Below are 24,720 nucleotides of genomic sequence, written 5' to 3' on the forward strand. Positions count from 1 at the left end.
AAATAGAATCAGGCAAAAGGTCCCATATAATAAAGTAAATCTCATTTAGTTGTCCCAGACAGATTTCTTCAAACACTGGAGTCTAAACTTTCATCTGGCACTATATTCTTGTGTGTGTGGTTTTTCTCTCATTCTTTGTAACACTTCTTCAGTTTCAGATACCAGTACTGAGTGCAGACAGCTTAATTTCAAGTGTCTGAAGTAACTGCAGTCTGCAGCTGTTTGCTCTTTCTGTCTCTGGAGGGAGACATTGCAGCAACTGTGAAAGCTGGATGTGATCTGAATCAGCTACACAGTGGCCCCAGTTTACAGCCTCACATGCTGGACAGCCTCAAATCAGTGCGAGTTTCATGTCCTGGAGTATAAACTCGGGACCCCAGGAGTTACCTCCTGTGTGATTCATCCATCCTAGCTCGATAGAAAAGGGAGAGGCAGGAATTGCTTTAGGAACTTCAGTTTAAGCCATCCAGGTATTGTCAGAGTAAACCATTAGCCTAACAAAGGAAAACATAACACTACCTTTTCTTTCTTGGTCATGAGGTCTAATCTTTTGTGTCCAACAACCCTCAAATATGACATTTTCCCCCAGACAGTATATAACAATACATTTTATGCTTCTTTATGGCTGACTGGCAGTGAATTGAGCTGTAATGGGAAAGCAAAGTGTTTACACAATAAACCCACAAATCATTTTGTAATCATCAACATGCATATCTGCTGCCAATTAGAAAGCTAATTCACTGGAACCGGTTACTCACTATATTGTACAAAGAAAAAAAAAAAAACAGTCATTGGACCTTCACGTTCTGATAACAGGGATGTGATAATAGCGGTCATCCTCAGTCAGGAGAGAAATCTCATTCCATTCCCTTCGGTACTCATCTGGGTAGTTTACCTGAAATTCTTCAGTATTAAACCTATGCAGTCTGTAAACTCTAATCTTCACTTCAAGTAAGTATCCAAGAAGAAATATTTCAACCTAAAAATAAAACAGCCCTGTAAGACATGTATTTCTAGACCTGGATTATTCTTTGTTTCAGTTTTCTAAGTTAAAGCAAGTCACCTAGCTTATTTCAAAACAGTAGACAAAGAATTACGAGGGCCCTTTTGTAACTGAATTAAGGTAATTAAAAGATTGAGGATATTCTCAGTGTCCCAACCATCTTTCCACTGCTCTTTTGCATGCTAGGGTACTCTGGCTAACACATACAGTCTTGGAAGCATGTCTTCCACTTACACAATATATAATCTGCTCCCAAACTCGCCTCACACACCTTACTGGGGAGCAAGATGGGACTAACATTAAAAGATTGATACACCTTAGAAAATGGGAAGCCTGCCACCTAGTGATCATTTGTTAGCAAAATATAATGGTGAAAGGAAACATTTCTTTGTACTTCATGCATATTATGCTTGAGAACTGTCTCTTCATCCACAGTACTTGCAAAACCTGCCTTAAACTGGAAAAATGCTTTGGAAAAAACTCACATCCTTGGGCACAGCCAGACAGAGCATAACATCTGTAGCTATATCAAACTGAAGGGGAATGCAACATCTAATGAATGACTTGATAACTGGAACTGATTACGAGAAATAATTTCACCCATTGCAAAGCTCTAAATCATGTGCTCACAGCACTTATTTCTGGCCCAGCAAGAAAGCTGCCAACCCTATTTTACTTTATTGCATGTTTGTTTGTTTTTTTAATCTCCTTGGAAGATAAATGCCTGTCCACAGTGCACTTCCCTACGTCCCAAAGAAAAAAAACAGGCCAATTATCACAGATAATGTATAATATATTCCATCTCTGATGTCATTAGGTGAATAATTGTGATTTGTTTTTCATTTTTATCATTACCTGGTCTAGGCAACCAGAGTCACCTATGGAGTTCAGATGATTCATCATGAAACTCAAAGGGTCAGACGAAGTATCCCGAGCAAGGAGGAGGCTAAAAAGATGGGGTATGGGTTCTTCCCTGTTCTTTATCTGCTCATAGGCTTCAACAACTTCATAAAGCATGATGAATTTTATGGCCTCATATAGTCTGTGCTCCTTGCTCTCATCAGAAAAGAGTGCGTTACACAGGTTTCCTCTTTCTTCGTGATCTTTAGTACCACTTATTTCAATCCACTAGAAAGCACACAGAAGAACAATAATTACAGGTTCTGCAGTGAGATTTCAAACCTTACTCATTTCATTTGCCATTTATCCAGCTGAACCTATTTTCTACATAGAGCTCCAAGCATCTGTATGCTAATGATAGGCTACGAGAAAGCAAATGCAATTCCCCCATACAAAAGCCACCCACTGTCACACTAGAAAATCCAGCTGTGACTGTAAGTAAAGAGTCTGTAAGGCATGTAACTACTAAAGTTACCCGAGAAAGTTGTAGAAAATCTGTGTGGGTGCATCAAACACACACTAAGGCATAAGCAAAGGTTAGCTAAAGTGACGACTCCTGGCCTGATTTTAACCTACAGCTTCCAAAATTTAGTTATTTTCCTACAGTATCCTTTATATTAAAGTTATGCTAGCTTAAATTCTTTAGATGCCAGACCTAACTCAGAAGCAGATCAGTTAAAAGGAACTTATATAAACTGGACGTGCCAGCATGCCATTATGAACTATACACATTTGTATGTCTTCGGTGTTCAGCTTCATGAGGTCATGTAGGACTATAATGGGTAGGAATTTCTTACAGAATCACAGATTCATCTAGGTTGGAAGAGACCTCCAAGATCACCTAGTCCAACCTCTGACCTCCTTAACTCCGTGTTATTTTAGAGGGGTCAAATGCCAGTGCTCACACCTAGAAAAGGGGTTGGCCAGGAGACTGATAACATTGGACAGGACACCAAATCAGAAAGCTTGAAGCGACTGCCCTGGGCTTAGCCAACAACCGGGCACTCTGCTGCATCTTGGTCAACTGAGGCAAGTCTGGAGTGAGGAGGCTCAATCTCCTGAGTTCACGGTGCAAAGCAAACCTCTTGAAAAAGCATGCTGGTGTGTGACTAAAATTCCTCAAAAGTCTTCAAATACTTCTGGCAGAGCCCACTCTCCCTGCCTCTTCACACCATAGCCACAGCAGAAGTGCATCTATAGGCTTTGGACACCAAGAAACATTTAGTAAATCTGGCTGTTCAAGCTCTATAAAAACACACAAGATTTCTTGTAAATCCTTGTTCTTTCCCTGCCAAATAATGAAGCAAGCAGATGGTTAAATGCAACAGTACCCTATCTCCCAGTGCTGGCTCTTTTCACACCTCTAAATGTACCATAAAAACCTGTTTGTGAAAATAAGCAAAAAATCATCCCACTGGCCAAACTGCATCTTTTTTAACAATAAAACTGGGAGTTAGACCTCACGGTCAGTAACAGCATACTGCATAATAAAGCTGCTCTGCAACAATTTGTAAACTGTATGGATTTGTTTACCATGCTGATTTGAAATGTTATTCTGTACAAACATCCAGATAAATGCTTAGTGCTATGGAAATAACATGGACTTACAAAGAACCACAAGAAGATAAAAAACAAAAGCCAAAAAACTAATACAAAGAACAACTAGGACAAATACAAAGAGCAATTAGGACAAGATGGTAACTGCACAAGAACCACGAGACACGTTCGAAGAAGACGGGCAGCTGACACTGCAGGCAAGAGACAAGGACTGGTTCTCAGTTTTAATTCCCTCTTTTTATTTCCTAATACTCTGCTTCTATAGCTAAATAAGTCTAGTTAAGATTTTGTTGTTGTTTTAAAATGGTTGGTCACTATCACTGATAGTGTTTAAAACTACACAGTTGCTGTAATCAGGTGCTTTGGCTTACAGAGAGAACTTATAATAGAACTCTGTAAATAAAACATTTAACTGAGAGGAGAATGGAGGAAATTCAAGATTGAGAAGAAAATGCACCATTTGTTTGTTCCATCCAATCTGGGGAGGGAATCTAGCAGGGTATCCTATAGCACGTAGTTATTTTTATTGAAATTGTGAGGTATTGCAGGAGCCACTTGATGACAAGGGCAGCCAACCATGCAGTAACAGCCATGGATAGGATGGCCTTCCTAGCTTGCTAGGAGATCCCAACTACTTAGCTTGCAGAATCCCCCAAAAACTGAATTCCTCTGCAGGAGAAATGATGGCCTGCCCAGTAGCTGAGCTCTCTGAACCTGGGAAGCAGACTGCCACAGAAATACGTAGTGAAGATCCCTAATTCAGCCTCAATCCACTTCTCAGTGCTTTTATGCCTCCCGAGCACCTCCTAAATACTCACGTTTGTCTTTAATGTTTCCATGCACTTGCGTAATTTTCCAAAAGCATTGGGACCTGTATATCTTTCTGGACCAAAACTGTACTGCTGAATCCAGTTGCAACCTTGAGAATACAAAAGCTTTTCAGGGAGCTGGAAGAAAAAAGAACAAGAAAATTAATTAAGTAGAGATCATAACCATAACAAGAAGTAGAACATAAAGTTATATAAACTTGCCTACAGAGATTGCAACACATTTTAGTTTATGATGTGGTTCTACCCTCTGGTTGTACAGCTCAAACAGAAAATAGAAATAGGCTTCAGAACAAATCAAATGTTAAGGAAGCTCCACTTGACTGCCAAGTCCTTATGAAACTTTTAAAACAATGCCAGCCAAAAAAGAAGAAAATATGTTCTCAGCAAAATATATAGCCCACACTCTAGGAAAGCTGGATACATCCAAACTCAGTAAGGTTTCTAGGATTCCAGGCACTTTCCAGCTGGCAGATGTGCCCCCACAGGCAGCAGCTATCGATCCCACCTCCCCACTGCTGTCTCTTGACAGAGCTCCTGGAACCCAGTGCAGAGCTCACGCTGCTCCAGCAACACGCTGAGCAGCCACGCTTGACGCTTTCTTCAGCTGTGCTCCCAAACGAGCTACTGGATTTTACATGGATGTGAACGAGGGAGAGTCAAGTCCTTTAGTGCTAAGGGAGTGACATCTAGCAGAGCAGCAGAAATATTTGTCCTACCACTTTTTTTTTTTTTTTTTTTTTAAACCTCATGTTCATGTCACTATACTTAGATCAGGACTTTTTTTTATAGTTCAAAGAATTTGAAAAAGTTCTCTTTAAATTCTAATAATAATTTTCCTCTACTACCACAGAATACATTTCCCTTTTACCATTGAACAAAGCTTCCTTCTGCTTTGCAAGGGCCCCTAGATCTTGTTGATTTTAGAACTTAATTTTACCTTTAAGATATCTCTCTCCCTCATCCATGATGGAAAAGGAATGCCTTGGCTGAGTATTTGAAAAAGTACTGCTCTTAGCACGCAATAGTTGTCCTTCTTGACCTGTCGCAGATACTTGATATGATAGTTCCAAAACAATTCATTATATGCCTAAAAAAGACCAACAAGAAATGTAGCAATAAACATTTTAGAACTTGGATCAAACCCACGTTCAACTGGAGCCCAATTCCAAACTATTCGTAAGAGGGAACTAGGGGAAAGAGAGACTATATTTATAAGTTTTATATACACAAAAATCGCCCAACATCGTTTTTGTAAACACCTTTAAACTGGCACTGCCCCTTAAAAGGGATTCTGCACTGGTGATGACTTAAGGCTAAGGAAGAGTGGCAGCAACCCCAGCCAATACCACTTCTTGGCTGGGCAGTCTCCCCAGCCCTTCCTTTGCACCGGCTGAGATAATTGTAGCCTAATGAATTCTTGCTGCGGGGTTAGCTTCCTGCTGCTTCGGCAGGTTCAGGTGGTTCAGAGAAGGATCGGATGAATGCCAGGGCCAGCACAAGAGGTGCACTGGGAGCACATGACAGCAGGGAGTCAGGTCTCTCCTTAGGTTCTTTTTAACAAGCTTCCTCATTTTTATGTAGTTTCCCTTTCTGAAGAAGGATGCAGTTGTAAGGATTCTTTTGACTTGTTGGTCTTGTAAGGATGTTGATACAATGCATGCTATCTCCTGCTCCAGAGAGTGGCAATATTAATTAGAAAGCAGTATTCTAAGGCAGATCCTATGCACACTACTCAGGTCCAAGGCAAAGGTTGCTTCCCTTTCCTAAAGCTCCCTGAAAAACTGTCCCATGAAACAGCCACTGGCAGCACCTTGAAACTGACCCCCCTAGCTGTTGCCCAAGGCAGATATTCAGCATCTCTCCTTACTACCACATCTCCTGCCCCCTCTGCCTCTCTGATCTCTCTCAGCACAACTCCTTTTGTGTTCTCACCATCGTTAGATAATCAGAAATACAGACCGGTGCCGTATTTGTGCTGAGCTGGTCTGGAATACCACACCATGAGGATGCAAGGATACAGCGTCCCAGTTAGCTGATTAACTAGGATTTGACACTAAGCTTTAACAGATACCACTACTCCACCACCCGGACAGCTACTTCAGCTAGAAGTGGTATGAGAAAAGTATAGCTCCAGCCCACAGTCTCCAAGCCTCCCTTGGCCACTGACACTTATCATAGTTGAAACAGCGAGCCACAAAATAGATATCTGCTCCTCTTTGCTCCTGGAGCCCCAGCCCCATCACAAATTAGGGTACTGGAAGACTGCTGCAACTGCAAGCACCTGCCAGGGCCCTTCAGAGCGCACCACGGCTCCTGGCATGCCCCCTGCCACACTGCCTCCATCACAGGCCACCAAGATGCAGCTGCCAGCAGCCCTTTGCACATACGATACCTGGTGTCTTCTGTGAGAAACGCAGCTGCCGTTTCTGCCTATGGGGGTGTAAGCACACGTACAACACAACCTCGTCACCTTGGCTCATAATTAAGAAGAAAACCTACTAAGCTGTGAGAAAACGCCAGCTGAAATGATGCAAGGTAAGAGAAATAAAAACCCAAGGAGAAGAATAATGATTAAGAAGAATGCAGCTGGCGTCTCGGATGCAGGAGGCGCTGCCTAAGGCCAAGTTATTTGGGCTGCAGTGCCTGGGATCATATTTTCGTGCTGTTGTAATGGGAGCTCACCCCAAGCACTTAGAGCCGCTGCTTGGGTGGCTGGTATTGTGGGGAGGAATTTGGAGACGTAAAACTAAAATCTGATCTGGATCGCGATCTGTTCTACTGCAGTCTTTATTTGGACTCATGCTAATGTTATCCATCTTTCTGTTCACTTAAGCAAGTGGTGCAGCAAGCTCTGGTAGTTGCAGCAGCTGCTTGTTCTGCAACTGCTCTTCTTTTCTCAGGTACCTCTCCCCCATCTGCACGCAGAGATTAAATTCTAACTCTTACCTCCCTCATATGTTTGGCCTGCTTGGTTTCTCCTTTCCATTCTCTTGCGCTATAGCCAAGTAGATCGACTTCTGCCAACACACTGTGATTCTCTAAATCAAGATTAAGTCAGGGATTAGTTACCTTCTCTTGTTCTGCATTTAAGGGGCAGGGGGATTAATGACAAGCAGAGAATGACAACAAAAAGATTACTTATGAGTTTTCTTTGAAGGTAGTCGCTCCACCTGAAATCCAAACGAGAAAACAGGTATCAGAAAGGAGTTGTCCAAGGAAAATACTGAAACAAGCAACAGCACTGAAAGTCAGCAGTCTGCGTAATAAAAACCTACCGTTTCAAGAGCTGTGCTAAAAAGCTGTACAGCCTTCTGCAATACCAAAAAACAGCAACGAGGAAAGACATGCTTAGCATCAGCTGTATTTTCACTTTTTGCCACATGAGACACAAGGATTGCTTGGTAGCTCTTGTCCAGGACTGCACCTCATGCCTTCCTACAACAGTGATAAAGAGAGAAAGAGAGAAAAAATAAGATCTTTTTACTGCTTAACAATACTTGTTTCTATTATTTTTTTTTTTTTTTAATTTCAAAAGGAAAAATCATCCAAGCACCATATCATTCCAAATGAAAGCTGAAATGCCAAAGGCACAATACGTTTAGTAACTTACTTGGTTTTTCAAGTCTATAGGTTTTGGGGTGCACACCATTCATGCTTCCAAGTTTTCCTCCACACAACCAAGGCTAGATATATAGCCAAAATAGAGTGGAAGGCTTCACAAGAAGACCAATACCAAAGCAACTGTTCAATGACAACAACAACAACAACAAAAATTGTTTCAGGATGTGCTAGGTCAGAGACTCGTGCTGTCATTACTTTGCCATTCAGCCAAGATTTTAATGACCACAGGTTCCTGGGAGTTGTAGTCTGCAAATGTGCTGTATCAGGCGATGCATTAGCTGACTAAGCATCCTATGAATGCCACAGGAATTAAAGGAGTGTTCCTGGCTCAATTTGGGCAAGTTTAGGAGCAATTTAAAACTCAGGAGAAAGCTCCTCCCCAGGGATTTGGTAGAAAGCTCAGGAGATGGTCATAAAGAGGGCTCAATCACACTGTTCTTCACTGACATAAGCCAGGACAAGTTTCTGCTGATCTCCTGGTATTACTGGGAGGGTTAAACAAGGGTTGGGTAGTCTTCTGTTAATCAAAAACCCTAGAATTGAGAGAGGGTAGGGAGGCTGAGGAGCTGACAAATGCAGTGTCTGCTCCCTAAGTGAGAAATGTATTCTCTGGCTGAAATCTGAGCATAGGAAATTCCCAGATTTTATGACCAACAGCTGCTGTTAGTAACTTCTTCACTGCTTTTGTACCAAATTTTAAGAGAATTTTTTTTTTTTTTTTTTTTTTTTAAGGCATCTCCAGAGAAGGCTGCAAAGATTATTCTCTGGAGAGTCCCTGAAGGGAATAATTCATTCAGCATAGTTTTATGTCAGTTGAACTCCTGCCCCTCCTGGCTGTAACAGGAAATTTAAGAGGGGCTTAAGTTTTCCAAGGAGCTTAAGCCCATGCACCGCTGACAGATATCCAGTCACAGAGTTACATATGAAGTCAAGCCTTGGCACTGAGATCAACAGCCACACGTACAGTTTTATGAGCACTGCAGCGTGTAGTCGGAGCACTGCTGACGTTTGGCCTTTCCCAATATTCAGAAACTCTAAGAAACTTTATTTTTAAGAAACTTTATTACAGGATGTCATACACACGCTGTCTGGATGCAAGACCCATAACTAGTGCCTACCTTGAACAAGAGGCAGGCCAAGAGCTGTAAATGTAAAGGTGTTCATAAACTTTAAATAGGTAATAAATTTTTTGGCCACCAGTACAAATTTACACAAAACCCATACTGCTGCAAACACCGTTCAAAGAAGACAGACCTCTTATCTTCTACTCACATGCTGCACTAACATGTGCTTAGCTGGCACAGCCTCTACATGCCGAGGGGGAAAAGTGCAGACACAAACCATGCACACAACTGAAAAGACCAAAAATCCGAAGCTGTAGGAAGTGTTTATGACTGGTCCCAAGTAACAGACAGCAAAACATCAGCTGCATGTGGCAGAAGTGTCACAGCTCATGGAAACACTGGGATACTCCCACTTTGAGCACACACTGCTGATGGAAACCAAGAGATGCCTTCTTAATAAGCACCCAAACTGCTACCAAGAGAACAAAAACAGAACTAGTAGAAGACAACGCTCCTAGCAGGATCATGTCACAGCAATATATTCTCTCTGCTTCCTTAGGATAGAAGTATCAGCACTGAAAAACCTCATTCAGCCATAAATACCTGAACCTCTTGCTGACTGAAAGCTTAAAGGCTTACAGATGTTATTGGGTCCACCCAGTCAACGACTGACCAGAACTTGTGAACAGCAACTTCAACATACGGTACCTAAAGGAAGATGCAGCAGCCTTTCATCTCATTATCTAAAATGAGTGTATGCTTCCTCTTTTGATTTTGAACAAGCTGGTACCATAAAAAGTGGAACTGGTTTGTGTTCATCTGACATGCTTTGCTTTATTGGGTACCAGAAGTGTATGTGAACAGCCCACCAGCATGTAAAAATTCTTCCTCACCTCCCTTTACATGCAAAAAGATGAGAAAAGTGCATCCGCATGAGCTCTTACGTTAAAACAAGCAAGCTAAGCTTTGGATGGCATTAAACCTGCAAAAAGAACCAACCTTTTGCTGGGAGTCCAACAAAACCCCTTTCGAGGCACAGGGTTAGCAAGTGCATGAGCCACTGTTCTCCAAGGAGACAATTTCCCTACCAAAAAGCCTAACAGGAGATGGGAAAACCTGCAGACAAGTGATTTTGAGTGTTTTCACTACACTTTTATTACAGCACACCCTGGTCCTCATAAACTTTCCCTCCTGTCATGGGAAAGCTGCTGTTCAAACAGCACTTGGTGATTCAGTTACCACTTTCAGTGAACACGTCACACTTTGAAATTTAATTACCTTTTTTTATTATTCAAGTGACATCCAGAAGTGTCAGCTGGATCACAACGTGCTGCAGACAAAAATACATCGCGAACAAGACACGGATTAACAAAGAGAGCGATTTAAAGTAGATCTTTCCTCCCCCTCCCCAACTCTTCAGAAAATGAAGCGCAATTACATTAATAACATGCCGGGGAGGGGCAGGAAAATAAACCCACGGACCTTTCAACCCAGTCCGTTCCCTAGGATATGGATGCAATTCCTGCTCTCTCTCTCTGCAGACAGCCACAGCCCAGCTGCTCTGCAACACGACATCTCTTTGGAGGCTGACTGACATCTCCCAGAGCTCCAAGGAGAAACTGGGATGAACAGAGGCTGAGCAGCGCCGGAGCAGGAGCTGATAGCAGTGTTTGTCTTACCAAGTACGTAACGCGCCGTGTTTTCTTTTCGTGCCACATCAGCAACTTCCTGCTAGTGCCAAACCTGCGGGTTTTACCCTGCCGAAGTCAGCAGGAGAGACACACAGAAGAAAAAAACGCCAGAAAAATGACAAGTAAGAGACATCTGCAGCATCTGCTTCTGCTGCCCACCCATACCACCCTCCTTTTCACTCCTCTCCTGGATCCAGAGCTAGAAAGATAGTGTGGGAGTCCTTGACCCTACACTAAAAAGTGCAGAACTCATCAGACCCTCTTCCAGCTTTCCTGAACCTCCAGCTGAGGAATTTCTTAAATACCTCAAGTAACAGAAGCAAGGCTTGACACCAGGAGGTCCAAGTTTGCCTGCACTCCTGTGCTGCAGAGCCGTCTTTGTGGCACGTTCTGTTTTCCCAAACTATGTAGCACAAGTACCAGGGTACGGCATAAAACCTGCTAACTCCCTCTTTTATGGGAACAAGGTCCCACCGATCCTTATAAAACAGCCATCCTTTGAGTGGCACACGGATCCGCACACGCACCTCAACCCTTTGAGCCAGAAGAGACAAAAAGCTATTAATTATACGTATTTAATAGCTATGATGGATTACATCCCACAACAGCTGAAGAGCAAGAAGCACACCTTTTTAAGCAGTGCTGAGTGACTACTTTGATTTCCCAGTTTATTATCAGCACCGCACCATAAATAAATAAATAAGAGAAACTACCAAGCCCAGCACAGATCAAACATGTGGTATTCAATAACCACCTCATTCGGAAACCCTTCCTTTACCAAGCAAAGCAAGGTCAACCCGCTGAGCAAACTTTCTTCAGCTGTTCTGATGTAACAACTGGAGATTAGGATCTCTGCTTGGGATAAGAAGGGAAGGAACCATTTACAGGCAAAGACAGGAATCGTCAGCGACTTACCAGAAGTTAAACCGTGTCTACTGACCGCATCTCAACTTCTACCCAGCAAAATTAAACAAAACCCCAGCCCCACGCTGTTACCAGAATCATGCAATTACCTAGAAAATGGGAATGTTTCTGCAGCACCGAGGCCCATAACCGGCAAGGGAGCCTCTATTTACACAGCTGGTCCGTGTAGGAGTCTCAGATGTCCTCTCAGCCCTCGTCCCTGTTCTGCAAAGGTCTTTCAGGAAAAAGGCAGGCAGCCTCATTTGGCTTCCCTGGTCTTTAAGAGGAGCTGGGCTGCTGCTGTTAATGTTTCCAGCCCCCTCTGACAGCCGCCTACTCCCGCTCTGCAGCAGCAGGCACGAGGAGCTCCCACCAGCGGCGTGATGATCTGAAGCACACCCTATTGTAGTTACCTTCCCAGAACCGATCTCAGCTACACAGTCAAGGCATTAATGCATGCCTCAGCCCACACACACCACTTCTTCTCTACAAATTCCTGCAAGAACTAAAGGAAAGGTCAGTGCGTGATCTCCTGGGTAACTCAGTTTCCTTTTCTTAAGGCACAGGGTGCCAGCCGGGACCTTCAGACGAACCAAGCTCAACACCACTTCCATCTACATAAGAAAAAACAACACATGAGAGAAGCCTTCAGAGATTTTACAGTCCAGAGCAATATGCAAAAAGCTTTTGCACCATAAAAAACCCGAACTATTTCTTAAAAATCTTTTTCCTAACCATGGTTTAAAAATAAATAAAATCAACTTCCTTTTAAAGAATGAGCCTCTGAATTTTCTGCTGTGCTGATTCCTTTTTTTTTTTTTTTTCTCTCTCTCCCTCCTGTGGAAAAACATCTGTCCTCGTTCAGAAACGCTATTTAGTGCCTGTAAACTTCAGGCAGAACTGACGTAAAAGCGCTAAACCCATTCTTTCAAGGAAGCCCACTCCAAGGGTGCTTATTCTGCCTGCTGTTGGGCTGCACGTTGAGTCATCCCTAAAGCCACTCACATTTGTTTCTGTTTTATCTATTTGCAGACACAACTCCTCCAAATGGGTTCTCTAATGCTTTTTTTTTTTTTTTTTTTTCCCTGTGCTCAACCCAAATGGACAGAGCAAAGTAAATAGTTTCCTCCTGCATGTCTCCTTGCGCTTAAGTTTCGCTAATAGGCCGGAGCCGTATGAACGCCTTGGGTTTTTCTGTTGATTTGTCTAGAGAGCTGAAGCCTCTGTCTGGAAAAAAGCTGAAGTCTTACGTTAGCAATAAGAACACGGTAGCACCATGACAAACACCACCAACAAAAAAATGAACTCGTCTGAGCCTGTTCACCCCCTGAGCACCATCAGGAACAGCTGCTTGGTCTTACAGGCAGTGCATCCATTCGACATCAGGGCTTTGTTAAGATCCTGCTCCGAAAGCCAGTCCCTTTAATCAGGTTGCATCCACGCAGCTCGTCAGTCCCATCAGATCTTTGCTGCTGCATCCCTGAGACTCCAAAAGCCTACCAGACTGCACGTAATGAGGTGCTACGCAGAGCTGTGCATTTTTCATAAGGATTACAAAGCAACATCTCCTGGCGGCAGGTCAGATCACAATCCCTGTGCTTTCCCAGGAGGTGCGTGCAGAGGTTATCCCAGCACCATCATCTGTCTGCCTGGGAGTTCAGCTCATCTCTCTCCCCGTTCCCAAGATGGATTCAAAACAGAAGAGAAAAGCAACAGAAAGCAAAATACCAGTCGTCACTTTGAATACAAGTGACTGGGATTGGTCTTGCATCTCTTGCCCTCCTCCTCTCAACGTCCAACCCGATGAAAGCCACAGCTCCAGCTTTCTTCTGCAGAGCCCATGCTGTTAGTGTTTGCAGCAGCAGCCCGAGCACCTGGCAGCTAGGTGGGGAGCTCCACATGAAGCGCAGAGGATGCAGCCCTGTAAAAATACACTCGGGTGTCACCCTCACGTATCAAGCTCTTTTTGAGGGGGTGGCACTTGGCAAAGGCACAAGTTCTTCTCACTTGGAAACTGAGGAAATGATACACAAAATTTCGGGCTGTTTTCCAGCCTTGGAACGTGGCAGCGCAGTGTTTAGAAGATCTCCAGTGATGTGAAAGCGCCTATTTTTAAAACCTCACCCTTTGGCAGGCATGCCACAGCTCAGATTCGTGCACAGGAAGTGATACGAAGTGAAACCAGAACTGCAGAGCGCCGAGGAAGCCAGCGGGTCGCTCCGGTGCAAACACGGCAGGGACACGCAGCGCTCTGGGCTGCGCTCAGAACAACACCGGGAGAAGCTGGTGGGACATCCCTGTCGCACAGCCCTAAGGGAAGCATCCAAGTCTGCAGAACGACAGGTGACTGAGTTCAAATAACACACACAGCTTCTCTGGTCAGCCTGATAAATGTTAGCTTAAAGCAGTCTCTGGGCAGCACAAGTGGCACCTGTCCTTGCTGGTGGCACGGGGACAGAGGCTCGGGACACTCCTCCTCGCCTTGTCGGGAGCATCCAGCACGAGCTATAGGGAAACCCCAAATGCCAGGCTCTGGATCCTGAGGCTGCCAAAACTGGACAGCATTGCTCCTCAGCAGTGAAAAATGAGGAAGATACTACAGTGACAGAACAAGGCTACAAAGAAACTAAAAGTTGCTGACAGAAAGTTTTTCAGAAAATTCACGAAGTGCTCTCCTGCTGCTCTGGAGTATTGGGCAGTGTTTGCCCTCACCGGATCCTTCTCGAGACAAGGACAGCAGCACCCCCGTCCCCACCCTTTCTCACACTGGGGTGAAACTCTGACTTACTGCAGGTTCAGCTGACAGCTGACCCAGCCGTGAGTTACACCGCTCCTTGGAAAACAACTTCCCCTCACACCAAGCCACGCAACGCACAGACTAAACTCTGTCTAGCACCTCGGTACTGGCATGAGATCCCTAGCCACAAACAACCCCTCTTATGTTGCTGAGCCTGGTACACGCAAGTCCTGGGCTTTCCATCAGGAAACAATTATGTTTTAGCTAACGAGCAGCTCTCTCTCCGCAATTTTGGAAGGCAGCTTGCTGCGGTGTCTGCTCTGTGGTGTCCCAGCCACGCACCCAGCTCTGCCATGCCAGGAATCCCAGCACCAGGGCACGTGGCTGAAGTCCCCTGTTCCTCTGACAGGCCCACAACATGAAAGCTGCATCGGCCTGGGAGTGCAGGCAGGATGCTGCTGCACGTCTGCTGTGCTCCCAGAAATTCCCTCACAGCAAAAAATGGATCCTTAAATGATGTGGGGTCAAACACCAGACAGCAACTCAGACGAGCATTTGACTTTAAGGAGCACTACAACCATTTTAGAAGTCAGGATGGCTGAATAAAAACATGAATATAATAGGACTAACGGGGCCCCATGGTAATTTTAAAAAGAGTTTCCCAGCTTCAACTAAAAGGAACCTAAGAAGCTCCTTAAGACGAACTTTATGCTACCTAAATCACACTCACAAACTTAGTTACGTGGGTGTAATGACAGCAGCAAATCTGCACAACCTTTTGACACCAGAGCACTGGTTATTCCCTCGTGTTTTCACAACAGCTGAATTACAGCCATCCCCCTCTGCCCTAGCATGATCTGGCGCTGTGACTCCCACGGCTCAGCTGTGTGGGGCCAGGAAGCACAGAAGGGAGGTATTTCTCAAATCTCTAACTCATTTGCCTGGGTAATCACGCAAGGTCAATCCTTTTCAGACATTAAGCTCTGGGAAAATTGCAGGCTTTACTGAAAAAAAGCTGTTAATGTTTGTTATTACAGCCTCGGTAGATAGGAGCTGAGGATTTAACCTGGAAGCTGTATCTAAGAAACGGGGTGGAGAGAAAGTCCTGATCCTGAGAGGGAAAGCCACACCACCTGGTCAGGCAGCCTGGTCCAAAACGTAAAACAAAATAATAAAACGTATATCCCAACAGAAAAAACAAACTCAGAACTATGAAAATTATATATATATATATATATACACATTATATATATATATATATATATATATATATATATATATATATATATATATATGTTTTAGAAGGCCAAACCTGAAAAGCACCTGTAATTTATATGCTGACCAGCATCTTGCTGCTTTTACCCTTGAAAAACAATTCTAACACCCTTCACCCTTTATGTGAATTTACGTGATGCTTAAGCAACACTGTTAGTAGATCGTATAAATATGCAAACCAGCAGCTTTTCCTCACGGTGTCCCCTCAGATTCCTTACTAAGCTATGTGCCCAGCAGTAACAGCACACAAGCCTTAAAGGAACAAGCTTCAGTGACAAGCCAACAGTTTTGTGAGTGTTAAAACCGAAGCGAATCATTCTTTCCTGTGTCACACGCTTTTCACCTCTTTTGTTTCATCACTTGCAGAAACTGGAGCGGGTCAGAGGACGGAAGTGGGGATAACCGTGCTGCCACACGTTAGTTGGCAACAGGGCACTTGGCACCACGAAAGAGTAAAGCTCACTCACTCAGTGCCCCCGAAAGCCGCTTCTTTCTCCACTTCAGAAAATGGAGGTGTAATAATTAAGTCCGCAGGGCTCCTTCAGGGAACAGACGGCTGGATCCTGTGGAAGGCGGCGCAAAACGAGGGCTGAAGCGGTACCCAGGAGGCAGAAAGGTGTCCCGGCACCTGCCGCCCACGGCATCGCTCGACGGGGCTCCGGAGGACGTGGTGCCAAGAGCCACACGCCACGGGTCCAAAGGGATGCGTGCATCTTCCCACATGCTCCTTTCCGATCCTCTTTACCCCAAACCCTCACCTGCCTGATGGGCACAGAAGCCAGCGGGCAGCGTTTGGGTGCAGATCTGGCACAGCAAAACCCAGACAAATGAGAAGAGCAAGAGCCAAATGCACGAAACCCGCAGGAGCCCACGGGTGCACCCATCACGGAGCGACACGTGCCGTCACGGCAGAGCCACCACAAGCCACACACACCTCGCAGGGACTCCCACGGAGGCCCCCAAAACACACAGCCCCCACACGAGCAGACCCGCTCCCAGAGGCAGCGCTCCCCCAGGAGACCTGCCCCTCGCCCCACAGCCACCTCCCCGCAGCAGCAGCGCTCCCGATAATCCCACTTTTCGCCTGAAAAACGGCCTCGCGGGAACCGAAACCACAACGACAATAATAAATAATAATGAAATAAGGAGAAGGAACCGCGCAATCCCCCCCCACAGGCCTCACCGCTCCCTGCCAGCGCCCGGAGCCCGGCTGGAGGCCGGCGGGTGGAGGCCATGGGGCGGCGGCCATGGGGCGGAGGCCGGCACCGCCCCGGGCGGGCAGGGGGCGGGACGGGGGCGGGGGGACGTGGCCGTGTCCCCCCCCTTCTCTGTCCCCCCAAACTTGTGGGGTGGTTGTTTGGTGTTTTCTGTCAGCAACAGGACCCCCCAACGGAGGCCAAGCTCTGCCTGAGATCAAACCATGATGTGTAAAGGCAGCTTGGTGACCTCAGAGTCACTTTGTGCTTTGTTGTCTTTTTTTTTTTTTTTTTTTTCTACCATTAAAAATTCGTTTCCTCACTAATTCATTCATTAAGCAGGGTGGAGCGCGTTCGTCCCGAAAGAGCTTCCCTGCCAGATCCCTTCCCCTGCAGCAGTGCCTGGGCTGCAACCCGCCCCAGCCCCGGAGTGGGGTATTTGCATAGAGCAGAGCTATTCCTTTTCTGGTTACACATTAAAAAGCAGTTTTCTTTCATCTCCCCCGGGGACTTTGCAGGAGAAACAGAAGGGAATTGTAATGGGCTGAGCCAGTGACGCAGGCTTAAATCTTTCACAGAGTTATTAGCAGCTCGCTGCGGCCCGGGGCTGGGGCAAGCTCACAGGGCTGTGCTCAGGAGCTTAACGGGGCTGGGGACAAACCTGTCAAGTGCAAGCTCACAGAAAGCCACGAGAAGGATCACACAAGCAGAAGAAAATCTAAGTTTTAAAAGAAAAATAAAACAAACAAAAAAGTTATGAACAGACAGTAAATACTTGATTTCAAAGACACAAAGCTGTCACTTGCACGGCACTCTGTGCTGCTCCATGGAAAAATCCTTCTCAGAAATAATAATAATAAATAACAGTAAAAAATAAAATAAAATAAAATAAAATAAAATAAAATAAAATAAAATAAAATAAATAAAATAAAATAAAATAAAATAAAATAAAATAAAATAAAATAAAGAATTCCTGAGTGCCACCTCGGCACCCACAGGCTTCAGTTTCCCCCTCTGGCTCCATCTCCAGGCGCTGCTCTCCACCCCGTGCTCAGCAGGCCGGTTTCAGTGCTGCTTCATGGTTTCATGCTCCGTTCAGGCCCAAATTTGTCCTCGTTCTGCCCATTCTGACTCGTGTTAGTGTCTCGGGATTTAATAGATGGCTTCCATGCGCAGCTGGGCATGAAAGTTAATGTTTATCTGGCTGCTGACTCATTGGGGAAGCGAGGTGAAACACACCTAGTGCAAAAGCTGCGAACCAAGGCCTGTGTCGGTGAGCCCTTCCCAGCTCCTCTCTGCCCTCCCCTCAGGGCATCCGTTCACCACGTCGGTGCGATCTGCAGAACAGCCTATGTCTCTCTGTGCTGCTACAAGGGCTCAGAAAGCTTGTGAACTTCCCCAAAACACCCTGGAGACCCATGCAGGGAGCTAGAGAAGGACCTATTTAGAAAGAGTGCTCAAGTTTTTTCTGCAGAAGTAACGCCTCCCCGCGGAGCAGGCAGCAGCTCCTTGGGGACAATGGGGAAGCTCCAGGAGCAAAAACTGAAAAGCTGAAAGCAGCCTGAGCCTGAGTCTCATCCTCCAGACTTTCTGCTCACGGCCCTTTGCACATATTCATGATGCTCAGGCACGGCTACGTGCCAGTGGCAAACCTCTACTGCTTCAGGATATTTATGATATTTCCTGCTTTTAGGGGAGTGTTATAAACTTGCCCATAACACGAACCTCACCTTGGTGCGTTTCTCCAGGTGATGGCATCTGCAAGCTGCAGCATGACTTGTGTTGACCTCCCTCTGCTTGTACCCACGTGGGACTCCAGAGCAAGCACAGCAAAAGCTTATACTGGAAGCCGCACTGAGCAAGTATGAAGACATTTTAGCTGTCTCTGCTTAAACTGACAAATCATCAGCAGAAGAAACTGCATATTCTTGCTCCTGTCTACAGATGAGTGGCAGGATTATAACCACAGCCCAAAGAACATGAACAATTCAAAAAGAGTGCTGAAAATATTCACTGAGACAAAGGCAACAGTATCCAGCTCAGTAAAAGTGAAAAACCTAGGTACAGAGCTGATGAGAGCTTCAGCCTTCAGGTTTTCAAGTCCATTATTAACAGTCAGGAACAATTTCCCTGTATATTATAATTTACTACTACTACTCAGGTAGGTATAGTCCAACACAAAGGTAAAGGTAGTGCCCATGCAGCTATGATCTCCATCACAAAGGCTTCCTATGGCTGATCAGCAGCTTGGTGAGATGCCAAAATTAGAGGCACAGCTCAATGAACTTACCAACTGCTCTCTTTGAGTGGTTAATTCTGCTTCTTTTTTCTTGCTCAGCGAACTGGTCTCTGTTTTTGCTTGCAATCCTGTCATGTCGCCTCTGCATCTTCCCTCCGGAGTATCCTCCCAGCTGGGTTTCTCTCCCCAGCTTCTCGTGCTGGGGACAAAATAAGGCTTTACAGGCTGAGTTCGTCTTTACAGATCAACAAACGGTGAAAGGATCTGACTTCCTGTTTCATTTCCGTTCAAGTTTTCAAAGTCACCCAGGCTGTGTGTGCTTCTCTATATCCAAGCCACAAGAAGAAAAAAAAAAAGTAAAAATCAAGCATAACTCAGCTATTTGTAAAGGTCAAGTTGTTACCTCTCTGTGCATCTTCCAAGTTGTCTGAGTGTTGGAGTGACTCTCAAACGGTGATGAACCACCCATGCATGGGCTGTATCGCAGTAGTAATCTTCAGAGAGTCTGCCTCGGTGCTGCCTCTTCCTTTCAACTCCTAGGTCATGTTTGGTTACTATGTCTTTAACATACGCAGTCAAGGTACTTCTGTAGAAACACCAGGACTGTGAAGAGGTGGTTCACACAACCAACCCATCTCCCTTAAGATATAGACCATGGGTAAAAGGTGGGGACCATGGATAAAAGTAAAATTTACACAGATGATACTATTAATTCACTTCATAGATACAGGGTTTTAATAAGAGTAAGAAAGTAGTCCTTTGAGAGATTCTTTCCTATCCCCTCCTGACTTGTTTTAAGATAAATGAGGCCAGCGGTTTCTCAACAGCCAAAGGCTACTAATTCTTTCTTAATTACACTGTAGGAAGATATATTGCAATGCCACAGCCTACAGGTTCACTAAATCCAGTCTTCTACTCTGAAAATGCCCACAAGTTCCTATTTCAGACATGGAAGCAACCGTTTGCTTTGCCAGATTGGTCGCCTGTTGGCTGTTGCACCACATTGCAGATGGATTTAAAAAAAATTGCTGGAATGTGTATGGTTACTGACTCACATTTTCCCTGTCACGGGAATGTTGATTTCCCTGCCTACATTTTTATTTTTTTTTTATTATGCTATTTTTGTTAAGTTAATTTTGAAAATGTGCCTCCATTAACATTCTTGGATCAGGAGCATTTGCTTAAAACAGTGATGGATATTTGAGAAAGTGCAGGTGGGAAAGTGGGTTGTGTATCTATATGCCTGTATTTATATGGATATAGGCAAGTATTTTATGCAAGATGTTTTTTTGTTTTGTTTTGTTTTGTTTTGTTTTGTTTCTGGGTGTTTTTGTTTGTTTGTTTTTTGTCTGTGTCCACCTTCCTAATTCATTTTGCCTGGTAGGTTGTTTTGCCCCTGCCAGAAACAGTTGTGGATGGTTAGCACTGCTTACTCAGTCTCTTTTCTTGAATTTCCACATCCTTTATCACATATAACGTATTTCTCAACCAAACATGGCTGACTGGTTCACCTGTTTATCAACTATTTATCAACTATTTATCAACTCTGTATGCTTTATCCAAGCAGGAAAAGCATGGATTCCCTCAGTTTCCTGCTGTCCTGGGGCATGAATATTTGCATGAGCTCTGCACATCTTCTATAGTCCTGTGAGCATCTTTAGAGCATGGTGAAAATACTGGGGTTTCTGAACTGTATGACGCAGGGATCTAGGAACTTGGAGAAGTTTTGGGAAGTGAGATCATCTCTGCTTCAACAGGGGCAGGGGACAGGCAGAGCTCCAAAAGGAAGAAGAGGACAGACTAAGACCTTCAGCAGCCCTTCCTTGCAGGAAAGCCTCAGCTGAGCTTTGCAGCTGGACTAAGTTACACACAAACACACCAAAATAATAAAAAACAGGATAAAATCCCTCCTCCACACACCCTGTGCTTTTTTTTATTAGGATCATTGATGAGATTTATGCAGGGTCATGGTGAAAAGGGGGAGAAAACTCCAAAGTGGAAGACAGCAAGCTCGGCGTGCCAGAGGCAGTGAGCACCTGGGCTAATACAACCCACAGGCTCGGAGTCGCTGTGTTTTGCTAAGTAGCCAGTGTTTGCATGCCTGCGTATTTGCACTCTTTATCATGTTCACAAAGCTGACGAGGAAATTTCCTTTGTCCACCCCCGCACTTCTGTGGCTGGTGTTATCAGCGTGCCTCTCCTACCCGTGACATTCCCTTGTGGTTCTGCGAGATGCAGAGAGCGAGCTCGGCGTTTGACTTTGCCACAGCTCAGCAGGCTCCTTGCCCTGCTCGCAAACGATAGGAAAGCTCTTGGTCCTCCACCAGCAGTTTGGAAACCCAAGCATGCTGTGTCAGAACATCACCCAGCTATCTGAATATTTTAAGCACCAATACTGTAAAGATGCAATGAACAGAGCTGTCCCAGAGTTGCAGGCAATTTCATCTCTACTACTGAGCTCCAAAGCCAGCTGCTTCCTTTCTTTCTGTCCCCTCCCTTCCTTTTGGAAGCTGACTAAGGTTCCAGAGACAACAACCCCCAAACCCCAATTGTAGGTAGACATTTTTGCCCCACCATCACAAGTTCTTCCACCCTCTTCTCTGTTACCTGGAAGAAAATGACCCTGTTAGGAACAATTATCCTCATCGCCAGCAACTTTCTGCCACAGGCAGGAGAGGACAGGGACAGGAGAGGTGCTGTCCTGTGCAGGTGCACAAGAGGTGACTTAGTGGGATGATGGGTTATTCTTTTCCTTCTGAAGACTATTAATCAGTACCTGCTAATTTCTGGGCAGATTAGGATTTTGGAAGCATCAAGCAGGTTGTTAACACAGAGCTGCCCCCTGTGCCCTGAGTATGGGCACAGGAGATCAGCACCTCTGGGAAAAGGAATCCCTGTTGCAAAGCCTCTGACAGGCCTTGCTTTTGGACAGCTCTTTGTAAATAAGATACTTCCTACTTGTAACAAGAGTCCGTAGCATGGCTTCTTTCTCCTTAGAAGTCAGCTCCCCATATTCTGCTATTTCTCCATAAAGAAAGAAGCAAAGCACAGATTTTTTTTTTTCTAGTGTTAGTGCCTGCCTTTGCAACAACAACTAAAGATTTATGTTTCACTGTCATAAGTGCTTAGCTGCAAATAAAAGTAAGTATTTTAAGACCTGGCAGCTGTAAGTGATGCACTAAGACTCCAGAACCAAATCAGAGCACCCTCCTCCTTGTATTTCCCCTCCGAAGTAGAAGGAGCGAGCCACTTCTCTGCTAGGAACTGCAGTTTTTGTGTTAAAACAGCAAAACCGGATCACTAAGGGAAAGAAAAGAGCTCATTCTTTTAAGAGGAAGGAGCCACCCCAACCCAAAATGTGAAATGCCTTCAGTGCAAAGAATGAACTTCCTTCAGATGGAGAGTTAGCAACAAGCAGGAAAATGAGCCAGATGTAACACTCTAGGCCATGGAGAGAAAACAGCTGCCTGTGCACAAAGGCGCAACAGAGCTGACAGAAAGGTCATGAAGAGACAAGAGGTAGAGAATGGCTCCATTTGCCATTTTTTTCTGGCTCTATTTGCCATTTTTCTCCCCATCTCCTAACAGCATCACAACCCATGGGGTGGGATGCGAGGCAGGAGTCCAGAGGATGAAATTCTGTTTTTGCACTCGCCAACATCATATGTATCTTCAGCAAATCCTTCTACCACCTGTTAAAAAAGGGGAAAGGGAATAGGAAGCTTTCTCCATCTGAAAAGTGAAGTTTGAAGATTAACATTGAGAAATACTGAAAATGCCATGGTGATGGAGACCGCTCAGCTGGGCATTCAGTACCTGCTGTGTGGATGAGCAGCACTCTCTTCTCCTTTTTCAGGCAGTGGAAATAAGAACAGGATCCCCCTGCTTGCAGGGGATGCTCAGCACCCTCCTCTTGCAGCCGTTTGACAGAAGGAAAGCGTGGATTTTGGGTAGCAATTGAAGAGCAAAGCAGTAATCTCTCTCCTAAGCTCAAGAGAAGAACTGTCCCTTGGATTCTGCCTTTATCTCCTCCCTATCATTTGGAGATTAAATGATATCCTCTGAACAACCTGGGTTTATGTTACATCAGAATAATGGTATTTTCTGTAGCACTTATAGTTGACAGCTTGCAGATACTCAAAGCTCCTACCAACTTTTTATGGGGTGTTTTACATTTAGAATGATTATCAACTATACTATCACATAATTAGAACCTTACGTCCCAAGCTTTGTTTAAAAAAGCTTAAGTGATTTCTACATATGTTAATAAACTTACTTTAGCAACAACAGCTTAAAGACATGACAAATTTTCTGGGAGCAGAAATGAAAGGGAGACCGTCTAAACTTCCATTTTTGTGAAGAAAGGAATCTGCCATAGCAGAGAGACAGCAGGAAACCAATGAGGAACAGAATGTACAACCATTGCTCCTGTTAAATATAGCCTCACAGCTCTGAGATGGTAAAGAGCCTCGCTCCTGGACTCTCTTCTGCTAATAAGTGTCTCATGTTCCCCAGATACCTCACCCTCGGGTTGTTTCAAAAAGCTTAGTATGATATTCTGCTTCTTTCTCCATACACTGTAAGCTATTCTAGTATGCCTTGGAGCACTCCTCTACAGGTCATACAAGCATAATGGTGCTGGATTTCCTTTCTTCTCTCCTCTGCTCCTGTTTCTTCCTTTCTTCCTTTCTTCCTTTCTTCCTAAATTAGATCTAACCTAAGTATCAAATGCACAACTCCAGCTTCTGCTGGTGAAGCTATTTTTCCACCAATTGTATTTTATAAGTAAAAAAAAGAAAAAAAAAGCAAAACCTTATTTGTGCTCCTCTACATTTTTATGTATTTATTTTTTTTTATTTTTCTCAAGTGAACACGGGAGCAGTCCCTACTCCACTGACCTTCGAGTACTATTCTGGCACAAAACGTACTAGCATGACTCAAACAGCATGACTAAAACGGCATCATGGTAAGGTAAATATAATATATTTGTACTTCCTTTCAGTGAACATATTTCCAGGAGACAGACTTCAGACAGAGCTACACCCGGTAGTAAAATACTTTATGCTCAACAAACAAACACAGAGAGCTGTTACAAAGCCCAGTGGGCAACTCAGCCAGAAACGAGCAACTACTTTTAAGTGGCAATATGTTGGCTGCAAATGAGCAGCTCAGTAGGCACCGAGACATTTGTATAGTCAAACTAGTGGGAGGCCTAAAATGCCAATGATAAGGCTGCAGGTGGCAGCAGATTTGGCGAGCTGAACAGCCGGTGGCTCTGTACAGAGACCTATAGCCTCTGAAAGCTTTTTTTTTTTTCTTTTTTCCCCTCCAAATCTAACATCATATTTGACTTGTTCTTGGAATTAATTGACACATTTCAAAAAAGCAGTGTAAACGTGGCTGACAGAGTGGCAAGCACACTCCAGGTAGTTGCCATACCTCATATTTTCCTGGTCAGAAACCAGTCTGGGGTTTAACTGTGCAACACAGAGACCTCTGCTGCCTTCTCACCTCCACCACCTAACTACGGCGATAGCCTTGCTAAGCCAAACACCACTGTCCAGAACGTCTGGAAGGGTTTTGACTTTTGATACAGGAGCTCCAGGGTGTGAAGCCAGCTATCTGGTTAGGAACAGGAAGCTGAGATATGTGCGTTGCTCTGACAGATGTAAGATCTAATGCCTGCTCATTTGCCTCAAAAGGA

At 44.6% G+C, this 24,720-nt stretch overlaps 1 protein-coding gene across 6 annotated transcripts; it reads right to left on the reverse strand.

Annotated features, from left to right (window-relative positions):
- Positions 1-570: 570 nt before the first annotated feature.
- OTULINL (OTU deubiquitinase with linear linkage specificity like) lies at positions 571-19,236 on the reverse strand. Of its 6 annotated transcripts, none has more exons than XM_032182775.1 (8): positions 19,068-19,236; positions 7,566-7,725; positions 7,429-7,460; positions 7,237-7,328; positions 5,228-5,377; positions 4,279-4,407; positions 1,859-2,131; positions 571-979 (listed from the first exon to the last, which is right to left on the reverse strand). In XM_032182775.1, the coding sequence occupies exons 1-8, from the start codon at positions 19,162-19,164 to the stop codon at positions 800-802; spliced, it is 1,113 nt and encodes a 370-aa protein (XP_032038666.1). In that variant the 5' UTR covers positions 19,165-19,236; the 3' UTR covers positions 571-799. The 6 variants fall into 6 exon arrangements, with proteins under 6 accessions (XP_032038666.1, XP_032038667.1, XP_032038672.1 ...); XM_032182776.1 differs by lacking the exon at positions 19,068-19,236 and adding an exon at positions 16,765-16,820; XM_032182781.1 differs by lacking the exon at positions 19,068-19,236 and adding an exon at positions 16,049-16,103.
- Positions 19,237-24,720: the final 5,484 nt, after the last annotated feature.

This window comes from Aythya fuligula, chromosome 2 (genome assembly GCF_009819795.1).
Source record: "Aythya fuligula isolate bAytFul2 chromosome 2, bAytFul2.pri, whole genome shotgun sequence".
Lineage (NCBI taxonomy): Eukaryota > Metazoa > Chordata > Aves > Anseriformes > Anatidae > Aythya > Aythya fuligula.